Source organism: Oncorhynchus clarkii, chromosome 32, assembly GCF_045791955.1.
Source record: "Oncorhynchus clarkii lewisi isolate Uvic-CL-2024 chromosome 32, UVic_Ocla_1.0, whole genome shotgun sequence".
Classification (NCBI taxonomy): Eukaryota; Metazoa; Chordata; class Actinopteri; order Salmoniformes; family Salmonidae; genus Oncorhynchus; species Oncorhynchus clarkii.
Genome location: NC_092178.1, coordinates 29700232 through 29717066, shown reverse-complemented (window position 1 = coordinate 29717066; position 16835 = coordinate 29700232). Strand labels below are relative to the sequence as shown.

At 42.5% G+C, this 16835-nt stretch overlaps 1 protein-coding gene across 6 annotated transcripts in view; it reads left to right on the top strand.

Moving 5' to 3' along the window:
- The window catches only part of LOC139392201 (semaphorin-4A-like), a 54892-nt gene that overhangs the window by 11953 nt on the left and 26104 nt on the right, over positions 1-16835 (top strand). For 5 of the 6 annotated variants that reach the window (XM_071139998.1, XM_071139999.1, XM_071140001.1 and 2 more), the window contains exon 2: positions 4630-4876. In XM_071139998.1, the coding sequence (XP_070996099.1) occupies positions 4780-4876 (97 nt within the window). In that variant the 5' untranslated portion in view covers positions 4630-4779. Of the gene's footprint in view, positions 1-4629; positions 4877-13169; positions 13238-16835 lie in introns of those variants that run through there. The other variant, XM_071139997.1, reaches the window with a different exon arrangement.

Below are 16835 nucleotides of genomic sequence, written 5' to 3'. Positions count from 1 at the left end.
TTGCTTTTTATTTTACTGGGCTGATGGCGCCTGCATCTGTTGGTCAGTCTCAGCAGAGGGAGAAAGCAGCAGACTGAGGGTTCGCCTCTCAACATCCCTCCACTCTCCCTTTACTCTACTGAACAAATTGTACACAGTCCTCCAGCTGCTAGTGAAACTCGAGTCGCACCACATCATGCACAAATTCATGTTGTTACTCCTATGAACAGAGAAAGTGAAATATTCCTCTATATTAAAGAAGACCCAAGCCGCTAATAATAACAATGCAAGCCTATAGATGCACCTTCCTACTGAGTAAGAAATTTAAACATGAACTCACTCATAATAACAGCATCTCTTTGCCGTATGTGTTGACAGTTATCTCTTGTCATGATTTTAAACATTTTGAAATCTTTTCTGTAGCTTTCTTGCTGCTACGTTGCTGCAGACACTATTCTGAGCCGTCCGATTGGCCAGCAGTAGGCCTATAGTGCTCTTGATTTCCTCTTGGGCACGCCGGGAAGACAGATTTTGTACCTTCAGACACATGAAATGGTTCAAAATGGCATCCGTTTGCCGACCCAGCGTGCAGTACAGCTGATTGGGTGCACCTACTGCCAACAACCTCCGCCCCCCCAATCAAATAGGAATGGCTTGGAGATCAACCGGTTGGTGACCACTGATCTAGAAAGTTGGGTGAAGTTCAATCTCTCTCTGTATTTCTCTGTGGCAGTCCGGGGAGCTGCGTGGCAGTCCGGGGAGCTGCATGGCAGTCCGGGGAGCTGCATGGCAGTCTCGGGGCTAGCGTGCGCACCAACACACATGCAGCTTAGAGGGAACATTGGTGACAACACTAGGAATGACCCAGAGATCCTTGAGCTATGTGGATTATAGTGACAGCAGGGCTCATCTCGTCACATGTTTGTCACGCTGGAGGTGTCACATAGACATGCTGGCGTCCCTAATCCTCCTTCTTCTGATGGTCATGGACTAGTAGTCTTAATGATTCCAGTGAGTTTTTCTACTTTATCACTCAGTATAATAACTCAGTGCATGTACATTGAGTTAACGCTCAAATGTCAATGTGTGCATATCCCAGCCCAGTGGTTCCCAACCAGGGGTACTAGGACCCTTGGGGGTATGTGGTCTAGCCACAGGGGTCATTTGAGAAGACTCATTAGATCTTAGACTTACTGGTAAAATGCACAATAGTGGGTACTCCAGACAGAGTCAAAATCAGTTGGTGGTACATTAAAGAGTACAGGCTCAATCTAGGTGATGGAAAAACCAGGCAGATTTTCCAGTGATGTAACCTGGTCTACCAAGCCTGAAAAAACTGTTCTGCAAAAGCTGGTCCCTGATAATTGTAAGATCCCCCACACAACGCTCTGTTTTCTATTAGTGCCCTGCAGGAATGCAGCATCGCCTGCGTATATCTCGCGCTACGAGATACCAGCATCCTTCACAACACTGCCCAGAAAGGTAGAAACAGGGTGAGGGAGAGAGAAACTGAAAGGGAGAAAGAGAGATTGACACTGCGAGAGAAACCAAGGTGGAGACAATTGGAGAAGCCTAGAGAGGCAAAGACTGACCACCAAGGAGATCTCAAACGGGCTCTGCAATCTGAACTTTTAACCCCTTGGTGAATGAATGTTTGAGATGTGTTTTTTGTTTTGTTGGAATAGGGAGATTAGTAGCTACTGAATTGGATGTTTTCATTCTACAGAAGGAAACTCTGAAACTCCCAGAAGATGGGTCACCCTGACATAGGTGAATGTACTTTATATAAAGGTGAAATAAAAAAAAGACAAACTAACCAAGGACACGCCTGCTGTGGAATGTGTATGTGTGTATGTTCCAAGAGTAGGCTAATTAGGCTATGCTTATTCACATTTTGGACAAATGGCTGTTGTAGTAGATGTCGTGAAAATATTGTACATTTTATATTAGACCTATTCGAGTTAGATAATACAGTCTCCAAAAGGGTTGTGGCAAGACAGATGAAGGGTTGAATGGCAGGTATATTTATAGTTCCAGTAGATTGACTTGGAACGATTACTCAGATTAATGATGAGATCTGTTGGCGAGGTGCTTCTGTCTAGACAGCCTGAGACTTCGACCTGTCCTCATTGCCACAGGTAAAGTCTGACATATCTGTGCTAATCCTCATGCCTACAGCATCTGGGTAATCCTGTTATGCCACTCTGACAGGGGTGGATTCTGTTCTTGATTGGCCTTGTGACCCAACACAGAGTTGGCGCCGTCTATGGAGTTATGGGGGCTCCTCACCGTGTAGAGCTTACTTAAGTAGGACCCTATAAAATCCTGGATGTCAAACGCGGAATCCAGACATTGAAACGGAATTCAACAATATTCTAAATGTATAGAATTTAGTAGGAAATATATTCTAAAATTATTTTGACCAAGAATATCATAAGACATTAACATATTGCGTAAATTCCATTTGCCTTCAACCTTCTGAAGCACAGTGTTAAATAACACTGACAACAAAAAAATGTTGTGATTTTCTTATTTTTCTTATTTTTACGTTATACGGTTGGTAGCAACATGGAAAATCATTGTGGAAATCTGTTGCAGATATTGTCTACTATAAAATCCACAATGGAATGCTCTATGGGATGGTTGGCTAGCTAGCTAAGTCGCAAACGTAGCTGCACACAATAATATCATAGACAATATCAGCATGTAGCGTAGCTAGTTAGTGCACTTTATTTAGGTGATTTTACAGCTATCAATTTAGGACACTACAATCTCACCATGTTCAATCTGCAGATAGTTGTGCCTCAGAGTAGAGTCAACATTCGCAAGGGCAGATATACTTTTGAGGATTGAAACGTTGCGATGGATCATTGGGGATCATTCAATATTCCCTTTTGTTGTTCAGTGAAATCATCCCATGTGAAGAGTCAACTCATTTAATTAAATGTCAGTTTGTAACTAAATAGTTTTTTTTGTTTCTATTGGAAGGATTTTATCACTTGCAATTGTCTACTTATGATAAGGTAAAAGGTTTATGTTTCTGTCTCCATATGATACGGTAAATATATCCAATGCAAAAAAACATCAACATTTAAATGGTGTTAATATTAATTTGCATATTCCCGTTAATTCCACGGGAAGTTTCCACTTCTGAATGTGCCCCAAAATGTGCAAACCTAATCGTGACATTACGTACATTCAACGAAAATAGACATGTTTCTCGACACATACACCGACTGTGAGAAGGTATTGCGTGATGATTAGCTTAGCAACGGCGTGACGCAGCATGACAACGTGAACTTAATCTGTGTGGGACGTTATACGTTCCTTCATTCATTGGATTCCTATCTCCTTTCTCTAATATCTCTGGCAACGGCACCATGCAATGCACCCTGGACTAAAGAGGTGGACAAATAGGAAAGATGTGCTAGACACTCCTTTTTAAATTACACATTTCTCAGGGTAGGAATATTGCAAAAATATCACCAATGGCTCATTCGAGAGAGGACTTCCTCCCTACTTATGACATCGGCCAGTATTGAAATCTGACATGTATGATAGACATTTTTGCAATCTGAAAGTTGTGTTCCTGTTAACTTCATCACGGTGCTACGTCATACCTTCCGGATTTCTACCTGCTTGAACGCCGATCACTTGAAAACATTAGCTTTTAAGAGCAAAAACATGAATAAACAGGAACAATCTTAAACCTGGAAAAACTAAACAAAGAAAAAGTAATTTTGGGAAAAATGGAATTAGACTAGTTTAAATAGATTTTACATGGCCATGAATTACCTTGCACAGTAGATATCAATGAACATATTGGTAATGCATTTCACTAGATCATTTTCTTTTAAAAGGATCATATTGTTATGAGCAGCAGTCATTTCAACCTAGTGTAGAATAGGTCTTATCTGTATTCCTCACTGAACCCCCGTGTTGTTCTGTATGTCAAATGGAATTTCAAAGTGATTAAGTCCAAAATCAGTTTGTCAGGCATTTCTCTAGTTATAACCGAAATGACTGAATTTTGTACCGTATGAATCATTTAATTTAGGATATTCCATGAGGTTTCTAGTAATGTTTTCCACTAAAGAGCCTGTACTCGTCTGAAGTAATTTATTCCTTTAATGCAGACTGGTGACGACTAATTTTGGATATGTTTTTCTGAATTTATTAGATCATTTTAACTTTGTCACATGACAGAACTAAAGAACCGTCAGGTTGATGGTGCCTTATGATGCTTAGTTATGATCTATAATGCTCAAACACACTAGTGGTTTTGCTTCGTAGTGTAGAGCATCGTTTCCCAAACTCGGTCCTCTGGACCCCAATGGGGCCACGTTTTGGCTTTTGCCATAACTCTACACAGCTGATTCAAATGATCAAGCTTGATGATTAGTGGGTTATTTGAATCAGCTCTGTGGTGCTAGGACATATATCAAAATGTGCACCTCGTTGGGTCCCTGGGACTGAGTCTGGGGAAACTCTGTGTTAGAGGAAGTGGCCTCTCCTCCCCCTTCTCGTGAGAAATGAGTCATTCCCTTGCATGCAGGCTCTCTATCCACCCACAACTCCACTTTGCTAAGGGAGTACTGCTCTTCTCTCTGACCCTCCCTCCATCTCTCTCTCTTTTTCTCTCTCCCTCAGATGCGATGACGGCTGGCTCCAGAGACCAGAGGAAGTGGCTTTTGCATCGGTGCTGCCCCCACAGACCCAGTGTTTGACATCTCAGACAAGCACCAGCCACTTTTCGCCTGACGCTAGCTCCCTAGCCCTGATTTTGCTCTTTGGGTCATCATGGAACACCAAGGCCTACTCTCTATCATCGTGGTCGTTCTATGGGTTATGTCTGTGTGTTTGGCCAGGCTTACCCCCCGGGTCTCCTTTCCGATGGGTAAGTCGAACACACATTTTATGATCTTGTTAGCTCCTCGATTGTGAATATGAACTTTGAAATGGAGTGATAGATTTCAATGCTTTCATTTAGTCTCACTGTCTTGAAATGAAGTGACAGTCGCTTAAAGCAAAGTACTTTGCAGCTGTGATACGCTCCAGTGACTGTCTAGTTATGGATTTGTGTTTTTTGACTTAAGAACAGATCAGAAAGACACTCTTTGTGGGAATGCTTGACTGTCATGCCCTGCTTGGGCTGAAGACACCCACCCAGTCCACAGACATTTACAAGTCCAATTTAACAGTGCTCCCGTACTTGTGTCGTGATATGAAAATGGTAAGGACTTGGAATGGCTCGGTAAGTATTGATCTCTGTTATGGTGGTCACTATTAGAGCTCTGGTATTAACTGCATCCCTGACATGACGTGACGTGATGATGGAGGTTCAACAGGACCAGCGAAAGGTCAGAAGTGCAACAGCGCAAACAGGGTGGACATGCGATCGTGACTGACGAGCGAGGCGAATCATTTCTCTTGGTGAGGGAGTTTCAGCTTTAAGTCGTGTTAGTTCAGTCTGTTTTCAAGCATGAATCAAAATCAAAATCTTTGTCTTCTGTGTATGGTGGTGCTGTGTTTATGTGCACATTGTATTGCTAGGTCCAAAGTTGTCCCACGTGAGCTTATTACAGGTCTGTTGCCATACATCATTTGTGGATTTTCTGGAGAGGGGAATGAAAGTTAAGCTCAACCGATGCTCTGTTGTCTCTCGTACAAAGCACTGCTCTGAGGTCTTAAGAAAAGCTCACGAGTTTTGTCCCAACTAACGATCTACTAATGGGACAAGCATTATGGTTAACGAGGCAGCCAGCAGATGACATCACAATGGTTGAACTGTTTGGTTGCATCGTCTTCAAAGCTTGTATTCATTACTATCGTTAATGGCCTGGGTAAAAATATATTTTTCTGTGATATGGTTTTTAAACTGTTTCAGTTGTTTGCTCCAGTTTTGAGTATTGGAAGTTGTAACATAAAGTAAATAGCATCCACTGTTAGTCATTTGTTTGTATAAAAATACCGTTCCTGCCTTAGTTTGTACTGAAAATGCCTCCATTTCTAACCAAATATCTCGTTATGCGCAGTATCACACACAAATATTTACCTTTTATCTTTCCAGGTTATGGCTTGAGGTTAATTTAAAAGCTGTGTTGTCTGTTGTGACCGAGGCCCTAATGGATTTATACTTAACATCGGAAGTGTTGTGTGACGCTAAATATTGAGTTGCCGAGAACTACTCATTAAAACAAGGAAATAGTCTGCAGTTTCATGAAGGGAATATTACGGTACAAGATGTGGACACTAGCACAATTTGGAAAACAGTTTCAAGTCCTATAATGTTCATAGGGCCCTATAAAAAAGTTAGTTTTATTTTTTCCGAAGTTCTTTTTTCTTCGTTATGTTTTTTAAAGGTTTCTGAAAATCACATGTGTTTTAAGGGAACATCCAATTTAGTTGTTTTTTGAATCCACAACGATGCTTGAACCTACTTTTGAGGTCTGGTAGAAATAGAAGAAATTTAGATTTTTGGGTGTAGTTACCCTTTAATGCAAGTGCACACCAGAAAGAGGCCGTTGTTTGGTTAGCAATGTTTCTGTAGCGCTCATGTGATTTGCCTAGTTTGCAAAACAAATGGCCACTGAATTGATGCAAACAATCGTAACTACAAAGTAGCCTAATGTTTAAAGTTTTTGGGAAAGCCTTTCCATATCTGCTAGAAGAAGGTTACCATTTAGCATTATCGCTAAACAGTGTAGACATACGCACGCACACACAGGCATTCCTGTGCCGTTTCAGAAAGTTGAAGGAAAATACTAGTCACTGATGCATTTTGTTCATGTCTTATGATTTACAATGAATGACTCTTCTAATATGTTCAATACATTTTAGTTGATTTACTACTAAGTTCAGTATATTGTTAAATCCCATTTGAATGTCTGGACTCCGTGATTCCGTTTGCTTTTATAGGGCCCTAAGTTCACATTAAGAGGACCCGCTGTATAACACAAACGGAAGCCCAAATGGGGTCCGACTACAAGAAAAGGAAGTGATTGAGGAGAAAAATGAACGTGAAAGTTGATATATTTGTTTATGTAGGTGAAGCCTTTTGTTTTCTTTGTGGCCTGGAATGAATAGCTCCGTTGTTTGGGCACAGTATCAGATAAGGTTGTGTGTGTGTGTGTATGTGTTACACAGGAATAGTACAAGTAGGGTCACTCATACCCTTTTCACAGGCACAAACTGTTCTTTGCTGGCTTGGAAGCATCTTCTCACATTGGCCTTTTCAGAATTGTTCCAACAACAGGCCGTTGCAGTATAGCTCAGCTCAGTAGTGCGAAAAGGGTAAGCTTTTAGTTTTCGCGGGAAGCCTGAATTGAACTCCTGGAAAAAATGCCCATTCTCATAGACAATTGCCAACACCCCATTCAAGACCCATTTTCCCACACTCAATGATACAGCACAAATGCTAAGTTAGAGTTGACAACACTTCCTCCATCTAGGGACACAAGATCAGCATCTCCACCAATGCTGAATGTGTAGAGCCTGGGATTAGGGTCTGGGGTGCTGATCTTTGATCATTTCCTGAGAGGTGAATGTAGACACAGCTGCTTCAGTGTCTTTTCTCCTTTCAGATATCACTTGAGGGTTGGCGGCAGGCAGGGGTTTAGGGAACTTAATAGAAACCTGTGACGTCCCCCTCCTCCCATGCAGCTCGTAAAGGTGATTAGCTCTGCTACCTGTGGCTGAGATGACCAAGAGAGCCTGGCAGGCTGATGCCTTAAGACCTGCCTGCTGCTTTAGTTTGGTTGTAGTTAGGGATGCATGATATATCTGTAAGCATATCGGATTCTCACTATATTAGCTAAAAATGCCGGCATCGGTCCGATGTCTAGTTTAACGCTGATGTGCAAAACCGATGTCAAAGCTGACATGCATACCTATATAACGTAGGTACATGACGTAATGACACCATGAAGAATACAGCTCTACACGTGCAACTCAGAATTCCTAACCTAGCCCACAGTGTCTGTTGTGTGGATTGAGCAGTCAACAAGTCGAGCAGGCACTTGAAAGAGTAAGAGCATTTCAGCAAGACAACTCAAAGGCGAAATCTATTAACGCCAAGATAATGAAATTCATTGCACTTCGAGGACTGGTAACACACTACCAAGTAGGTGCTATTTTTCAGATGCTGCCCTACTGGAGTTGCACAGTATTGTTGAACTCACATCCAACACAACTGACATTTGGACCAGCAATATCAGCCCCATGAGCATTAGGAGTCTGACAGCTAGGGTTGCACATTTTGGGTAATTAACGGGAATATATGGGAATTAATGGAAATATATGCAAATTAATGTTTTGCATTGGATATATTTACCATATCATATGGAGACAGAAACATTAACATTTTACCTTATCACAAGTAGACATAATTGCAAATGATTAAATCTTTCCAATATATGTATATATTTTTAAATGTAGTTATGAATTGAACTTTAAATGCGTTGACTCTTCACATGGGATAATTTCACTGAACAACAAAGGGAATATTGAATGATCCCCAATGATCCATCGCATCTCCCAAAAACGTTTTCAACATACATCTGTAAAATGATTAGAAACTAAAGCTTTGGTTGTCTTCCTCTCAGGTTTCCATGTCTTCTCCCTTCACCTCCTCAATGTCCACCTCTGAGTCCTCATCTTCACTGTAACTTTCCAACCTTGTTGAGGATGGCTCGTTGTCAGGCTCAAAAAGCCTAAAATTTGCCCGGATGGCCACCAATTTTTAAATTATTATATTGGTCAGCTTGTTGCGTGCTTTGGTGTGTGTTCCCAAACAAGGACCAGTTGCACTCTGAGGCGGCTGATGTTGGTGGGATTTGGGGGATGATTGAGGCAACAGGGGAAAGAGCCTCAGTCCCTTCCACCAGGTGGCTGATAAGATACGTTGGCACGACTACCATATTGCATCTCCATCCTAAAGCCCTTGCTTGGAAGTGTACTTCGCCAGACTGCCAAGAACCTTGCCCTCATACAGGCCAAGGTGGCAAAACGGTAGTGATGACACCATAGGCCTTGTTGATCTCTGCACCAGACAGGATGTACACTGCTCAAAAAAATAAAGGGAACACTTAAACAACACAATGTATCTCCAAGTCAATCACACTTCTGTGAAATCAAACTGTCCACTTAGGAAGCAACACTGATTGACAATACATTTCACATGCTGTTGTGCAAATGGAATAGTCAACAGGTGGAAATTATAGGCAATTAGCAAGACACCCCCAATAAAGTAGTGGTTCTGCAGGTGGGACCACAGACCACTTCTCAGTTCCTATGCTTCCTGGCTGATGTTTTGGTCACTTTTGAATGCTGGCGGTGCTTTCACTCTAGTGGTAGCATGAGATGAAGTCTACAACCCACACAAGTGGCTCAGGTAGTGCAGCTCATCCAGGATGGTACATCAATGCGAGCTGTGGCAAGAAGGTTTGCTGTGTCTGTCAGCGTAGTGTCCAGAGCATGGAGGCGCTACCAGGAGACAGGCCAGTACATCAGGAGATGTGGAGGAGGCCGTAGGAGGGCAACAACCCAGCAGCAGGACCGCTACCCCCGCCTTTGTGCAAGGAGGAGCAGGAGGAGCACTGCCAGAGCCCTGCAAAATGACCTCCAGCAGGCCAAATGTGCATGTGTCTGCTCAAACGGTCAGAAACAGACTCCATGAGGGTGGTATGAAGGCCCGACGTCCACAGGTGGGGATTGTGCTTACAGCCCAACACCGTGCAGGACGTTTGGCATTTGCCAGAGAACACCAAGATTGGCAAATTCGCCACTGGCGCCCTGTGCTCTTCACAGATGAAAGCAGGTTCACACTGAGCAGACGTGACAGAGTCTGGAGACGCCGTGGAGAACGTTCTGCTGCCTGCAACATCCTCCAGCATGACCGGTTTGGCGGTGGGTCAGTCGTGGGGTGGCATTTATTTGGGGGGCCACACAGCCCTCCATGTGCTCGCCAGAGGTAGCCTGACTGCCATTAGGTACTGAGATGAGATCCTCAGACCCCTTGTGAGACCATATGCTGGTGCGGTTGGCCCTGGGTTCCTCCTAATGCAAGACAATGCTAGACCTCATGTGGCTGGAGTGTGTCAGCAGTTCCTGCAAGAGGAAGGCATTGATGCTATGGACTGGCCTGCCCGTTCCCCAGACCTGAATCCAATTGAGCACATCTGGGACATCATGTCTCGCTCCATCCACCATATTGCACCACAGACTGTCCAGGAGGTGGCGGATGCTTTAGTCCAGGTCTGGGAGGAGATCCCTCAGGAGACCATCCGCCACCTCATCAGGAGCATGCCCAGGCGTTATAGGGAGGTCATACAGGCACGTGGATCAGCCTGTAGTGTGGTTTTCCACTTTAATTTTGAGTGTGACTCCAAATCCAGACCTCCATGGGTTGATACATTTGATTTCCATTGATAATTTTTGTGCTTTTGTTGTCAGCACATTCAACTATGTAAAGGAAAAACGTATGTAAGAAGAATATTTAATTCATTCAGATCTAGGATGTGTTATTTTAGTGTTCCAAGAAGTTACAGGTCTGAGAGACAGAAATCTTGCTTGTTTGTAGGTGACCAAATACTTATTTTCCACCATAATTTGCAAATAAATTCATAAAAAATCCTACAATGTGATTTTATGGATTTTTTTTCTCATTTTGTTTGTCGTAGTTGAAGTGTACCTATGATGAAAATTACAGGCCTCATCTCTGGGAGAACTTGCACAATTGGTGGCTGACTAAATACTTCTTTGCCCCACTGTATATATTTTATTTTTTCGTATTTGTAATAAAAATTTACCAGAAGGCATGTAGTCCTTGGCTGACAGTGTAGTAGTGTGGGCTCAATAGCATCTCATTACTATGCAAGATCTTGAAGAATCAGCTGTAGATGTGATGGAAGAATGCACTGTGCATGCAGAGGGTTGCAATTCTATTGAATTGGGGATTGGTTAACCAAAGTATGCCACAAGACCTAGAATTGCCTTATGTGTATCCCACAAAAATGGTTCACTGTTATAAGCTAACTGTTTTGAGGAATTTAAGCAAAATTCTCCAAATTCCAGGGCTTGACTTCTCATGGAAAGTTTCCAACCCTTTGCAACTACTACTGACAGCACAGTGGGTTGACAAGGATTTCGTCCTGAGGAAAGCCATATTGCATGCTCAAGAGTTTGCTGGTTCTCATACCACTGCTGCCATTTCAATGGCATTTGAGAGCACGTTTTAAACTTGGAAACATGAACAATTCAAGTCCCATTCGAAAAACTGACTTGAGAAATATGCTCAACTGTGTCTGCAGCAGACGTGATACCCTGTCATGGCATTGAAACGCCTGCTCAACAAAACTGCCAACACAGACCATCGGGTTAACTTGGAAAAGTACTCTACTAGAGGCTGTGAACAAGCGATTCGGTTGCATTCTCTCTGAGCCTCTACTGTGTGGCCACCATGCTCGATGCTAGGTACAAGGACCGCTACTTCGATGCAGACCAGAAACAGGGATTACGTGAAATGTTAGACACAGCTGGACAAGACGGAAAAGGACACAGTGACTGTGCGCTCTGGGGAAGAGAGGCCACGGGTAGACAGAGCTGAAACTTCACTGCTTGACATGTATGATGAAATCCTGGTTGAGACTAAACAACGAAACAGCACAGCCAGTAAGTGATGGGGACATACTTAAATACTTACAAAATAACTTTTTGGTCAGTTAGTGTGTGGTGTGTGTGTGTTCAACTATTTAACTGTACTAGAATGTTTTTAAAGGCTGTAAAAAAATTGTGTAATATCTGTATCGGGTATTTTTGGAAAGGAAAATATCGGATATTGGTATCGGCCAACAATGTCATATCGGTGTATCACTAGTTGTAGTCCTATTTTCTCACAATAACATTGCGTTATTGGAGTTTGTGTACAGGAATCGCCTAACTTACAAAGCGGTTTGTCTTACAGTATGTTAGACCTGTGGTCAAATCAGTATAATAAGTATTTTATGCTTTTCTCTGTTTGCCAGGCATAGCCTATTAACCCCAATATCTGGTCTACCTCTGCTGTAGTTAAAATAAGATTTAAAAAATAATAATTAAAAGATGCCCGTTACAAATGCAAGAGAATTGCCTCGTTTTAAGAATATGGTGTAGAAATGTTTACCTCAGGTGTTCAGGGCAGGTGCAGAAGCTAATTTGTGAAGGATGTGCTTTCTGCTCACTCTCTGTTAACTAAATGAGTACAAACACATTTTTGATAGTGTGAGAGCCAAGAGACATAGTTGAGATAGATAACCACGTTTACAAGCTAAACTCCTTGTGACCCGACTCTGTGCTGTTTAGAATTCCACAGAATAGTGTTTGAGTTGGCCGTCGGCGAAGACCTGACTATCACTTTACAGAACGCACTCATTTTTGTTGTTGACATGAGGATTTTTGGAGTTCCTCGTCTCGTTGGTCTTGAGGAAATGCCCTCGGGTAGTACATTTCTGCTGTTTGCAAACTCGCTCATCTCCATTTCCATCAGGTTTAACCACTCGGCCTCAGACAGTGGGGCCTCAGTCAGCTGGAGCCAGCCACCAATGTAGTAGCCATCACGCGACATGTGGAACAGGAGTTGTGTACACATGCGTGCGCTTACACCCGCACACATTTTATAGATACACAAGTTTTAGTGAATGACGTTTTATTGGAGTGTGACACAAGGAACCACACAAGTGTTGATATCATTACAAATGGATGTCCATCACGGTAGTTATTCAGATTCAAAATGGCATCAAAATGCCAAGAGAAACATGAGTCCTGTATCCACAATTGTGTTCGGTGTGAGATTGAAAATAATCTTTTAGGATTAGTTTCCACTGAGGTCTCTTCATTTCCTCCCTGAGGCGAGCCTTGAACCCCTGTGTGTGTCTGTATGTGTGTCCAGATAGCTGAGGGATGATGACGCGCGCTGACAGATAATGGAAAGGATCCCTCCCAATCCCCAGGATGATAGGTCTTATCTGCAGTGTTGCGCAACAACCCCCCCTCACTTCACGCTCTTTCTAAATGGGTGACTGCTCACACAGTAGCCCAGCCGTTGCTCATTCATGAGTAACCAACCCATGAGACATGACCCATAGAACAACACCGTAGTCAGGAAATGCAGTATTCACTCCCTCTGTCAAATGTCTCGCATGGCAAATTCTACAATGTGACGTGTTACGTTTGTATTCACAGGTAAGGAGATCACAGATGTTTTGGACTTCTAGATACGAAAGTTTGTTATTTTACTATTTCAATTGAAGTCAGTGTGACTCTCTAAATGTAAACTCATCTCTTTAGCCGATATCCTGCCCCATTTTCCACTCCAGCTGTGTTGCGTTAAAATACCTGTCTGAAGGCACGTGAAACAGCTAAATCAACTGTTGCTTGTTTGTCTGGGCAAGGCCTCCTCCACACGGCCTTACTCAGGACCCCTGTGAATCCCTTGCCAAGCTTGGATGGGTTGCGGACAACATTTCACTTGAACCTTTGCCAAGGACTGTTTGCTTTACTCCCCGGGCCTCATGAGACTTGATCTGTGTGAAGTCATGCTCTGCGGAGAGTTTACGTCTCAGCGCGTGCCTGCAAGGGTGTGGAGTCTGTGATTCATCTGGCCATGCATGGGTGTGAGGGTGCAAGTGTGTGGTGTGTTTGTGGGGGTCATTAGCCAACGGACATCATTCATACCCACCCCAGTCAGACTGAGAAGGACCTGTGTATTTTTGTGAACTTTCGTTCTGAGTGTAGAGGAACTTTGAGGTTGTGGGAGAATCTTCCAGTGTGCTTTTTGCACACCCCGGGGAGAGGGAGACGTGCCCAGTAATGATGAGTGTGGCTATACACATGAATATACACATGAATGAGTGTGAGAGGATGTGAAAGAAAATGTCTGGGGGGAGAGGAAAAAAGTGAGAGGAGACAAAGAGAGCAAATGTGGGTGAGAGAAAAACAACATATGAGAAAGACCGGGCCACTGAAACAGTTAGCTTAAAGGAAGGTTTTTCTTCCCATTAGTCCACTGTTGATGCAGTCCCAAAATGTTGTCCATCTCCACAATCAAGTTTTCAATATATAGGACTTTCAAAAACCGAATTGTAAGGATGTGGCAAGTTACAAATAGCTTTTTGACAGTCCTATAGCTCAACTTGATAGCTATTTTGTGACTGCATCAACAGTGGACTAATGAAGAAAATACCAAAATTATAGTTTGAGTGGATATTCCTTTAAGTAAAAATGATCAACAGCACATGAGTAAAACCTGATGTTGCGTTTTTCCATAATACAGTACCTCTTGGCCCAGCCTGAGGCTACAGCTGCTGGGTGGAGTTAGGGTGGGGTAGGGTGAGGATCTATGTCCTTGCTTGATGATGAGGTGGTGGGGAAGGATCTATGGCAGTGTTGGTTCTTTTATACAAGGGTTACGTCTGTAACCTCCGGTTGCCACTAGATGAGGTTGTAATAAACAGAGCATTTTGTTTTTCTCTTCTTCTAACAAATTTGGCTTTATCTTTTGGAAGGTTTAAGCTACAAAATATTATGACCCTTCACTGAACGAGAAGACTCTCAGGAACACGTATGTGTCTTCTGTTTCCCTACAATATCTGACCAAATTATGAAAGACAATTGTACTTTTAATTCTCTAAAGTCAGTGTGGAAGAGGTGACAAAATGATTGTCTATCAACAATGACAAGCAACTGGGGTCTGACAATCTGGATGGAAAATTACTGAGGATAATAGTGGATGATATTACCACTCCTATTTGCCACAGCTTCAATTTAAGCCTACTAGAAAGTGTGTGCCCTCAGGCCTGGAGGGAAGCTAAAGTCATTCTGCTATCAAAGAATAGTAAAGTCCCCCCTTTGCTGGCTCAAATAGCCGACCAATCAGCCTGTTACCAACCCTTAGTAAACTTCTGGAACAAATTGTGTTTGACCAGATACAATACTATTTCACAGTAACAGCACGCATATAGGGAAGGACACTCAACAAGCACAGCACTTACACAAATGACTGATGATTGGCTGAGAGAAAATGATGTTAAAATGATTTTTGGGGTCTGTCTTGTTAGATCATGTCAAAAGCTGCACTGAAGTCTATCAGTCTGCTGCTGGGAAAACTTGTGTTATGGCTTTACACCACCTGCTATAAAGTGGATAAAAAGTTACTTGTCTAACAGAACACAGAGGGTGTTCTTTAATGGAAGCCTCTAAAACATAATCCAGGTAGAAGCAGGAATTCCCCAGGGTAGCTGTTTAGGTCCCTTGCTTTTTTTTCAATCGTTACCAACGACATGCCACTGGCTTTGAGTAAGGCCAGTGTGTCTATGTATGCAGATGACTCAACACTATACATGTCAGCTACTACAGCAACTGAAATGACTGCAACACTTAACTTCTTGATGTTAGCGGGATAATTATCATCAACAACCGCTGAATTGCAGAGCGCCACATTCAAATAATATTACAAAAAATATTTATATTCAAGTGCAATATAGCAAAACACAGCTTAGCTTTTTGTTAATCCACCTGTCGTGTCAGATTTTGAAAATATGCTTACAGCGAAAGCAATCCAAGCGTTTGTGTACGTTTATCGACCACTAGACAAAACATTATGAACACCTAGCATCAAAGTAGCTTGGTCACAAATCAGAAAAGCAATCAAATTAATCGCTTACCTTTTGATGATCTTCGGATGTTTTCACTCACGAGACTCCCAGCTACCCAATAAATGTTCCTTTTGTTCCATAAAGATTATTTTTATATCCAAAATACCTCCGTTTGTTTGGCGCGTTATGTTCAGAAATCCACAGGCTCGAGCGGTCACGACAACGCAGACAAATTCCAAATAGCATCCGTAATGTCCACAGAAACATGTCAAATGTTTTTTATAATCAATCCTCAGGTTGTTTTAAAATATATAATCGATAATATATCAACCGGCACTGTTTCTTTTTCAGTAGGAGAGGGAGAGACAATGGCTGCCCCACTCTGTTGCGCCAGCAAAACTCATGCGAACATCCAGCTATCCACTACGCAATGTTATCTTTCTCGCCACTTCCTGGTTTGATTTTCCTCCGGTTTTCGCCTGCAATATCAGTTCTGTTATACTCACAGACAATATTTTGACAGTTTTGGAAACGTTAGTGTTTTCTATCCTTATGTCAATTATATGTATATTCTAGCATATGGGCCTGAAATATGCCGTTTACTTTCGGAACGTTATTTTTCCAAACATAAAAATACTGCCCCCTAGCTGAAAGAGGTTAACAAAGAGCTGCAGTTAGTTTCAGAATGGGTAGCAATGAATAAGTTAGTCCTAAATATTTCCAAAACTAAGAGCATTGTATTTGGGACATATCATTCACCAAACCTCAACTACATCTCGTAATGAATAATGTTGAAAATGAGCAAGTTGAGGTGACTGAACTCCTGAGAGTAACCCTGGATTGTAAACTGTAATGGTCAAAACATAGCTAAGATGGGGAGAAGTCTGTCCATAATAAAGCGCTGCTCTGCCTTAACACTATCAGCAAGGCAGGTCCGACAGGCCCTGGTTTTGTTGCACCTGGACTACTGTTCAGTCGTGTGGTCAGGTGCCACAGAGGGACTTGGGAAAATTGCAGTTGGCTCAGAACAGGGCAGCACGGCTGGCCCTTGGACGCACACAGAGAGCTAACGTTAATGACATGTATGTCAATCTCTCATGGCTCAAAGTGGAAGAGAGATTGACTTCCTCATTACTTGTTTTTGTAAGAGGTGTTGACAAGCTGAAGTCACTGAGCTGTCTGTTTTAAAATACTAGCACACAGCTCGGACACCCATGCATACCCCAC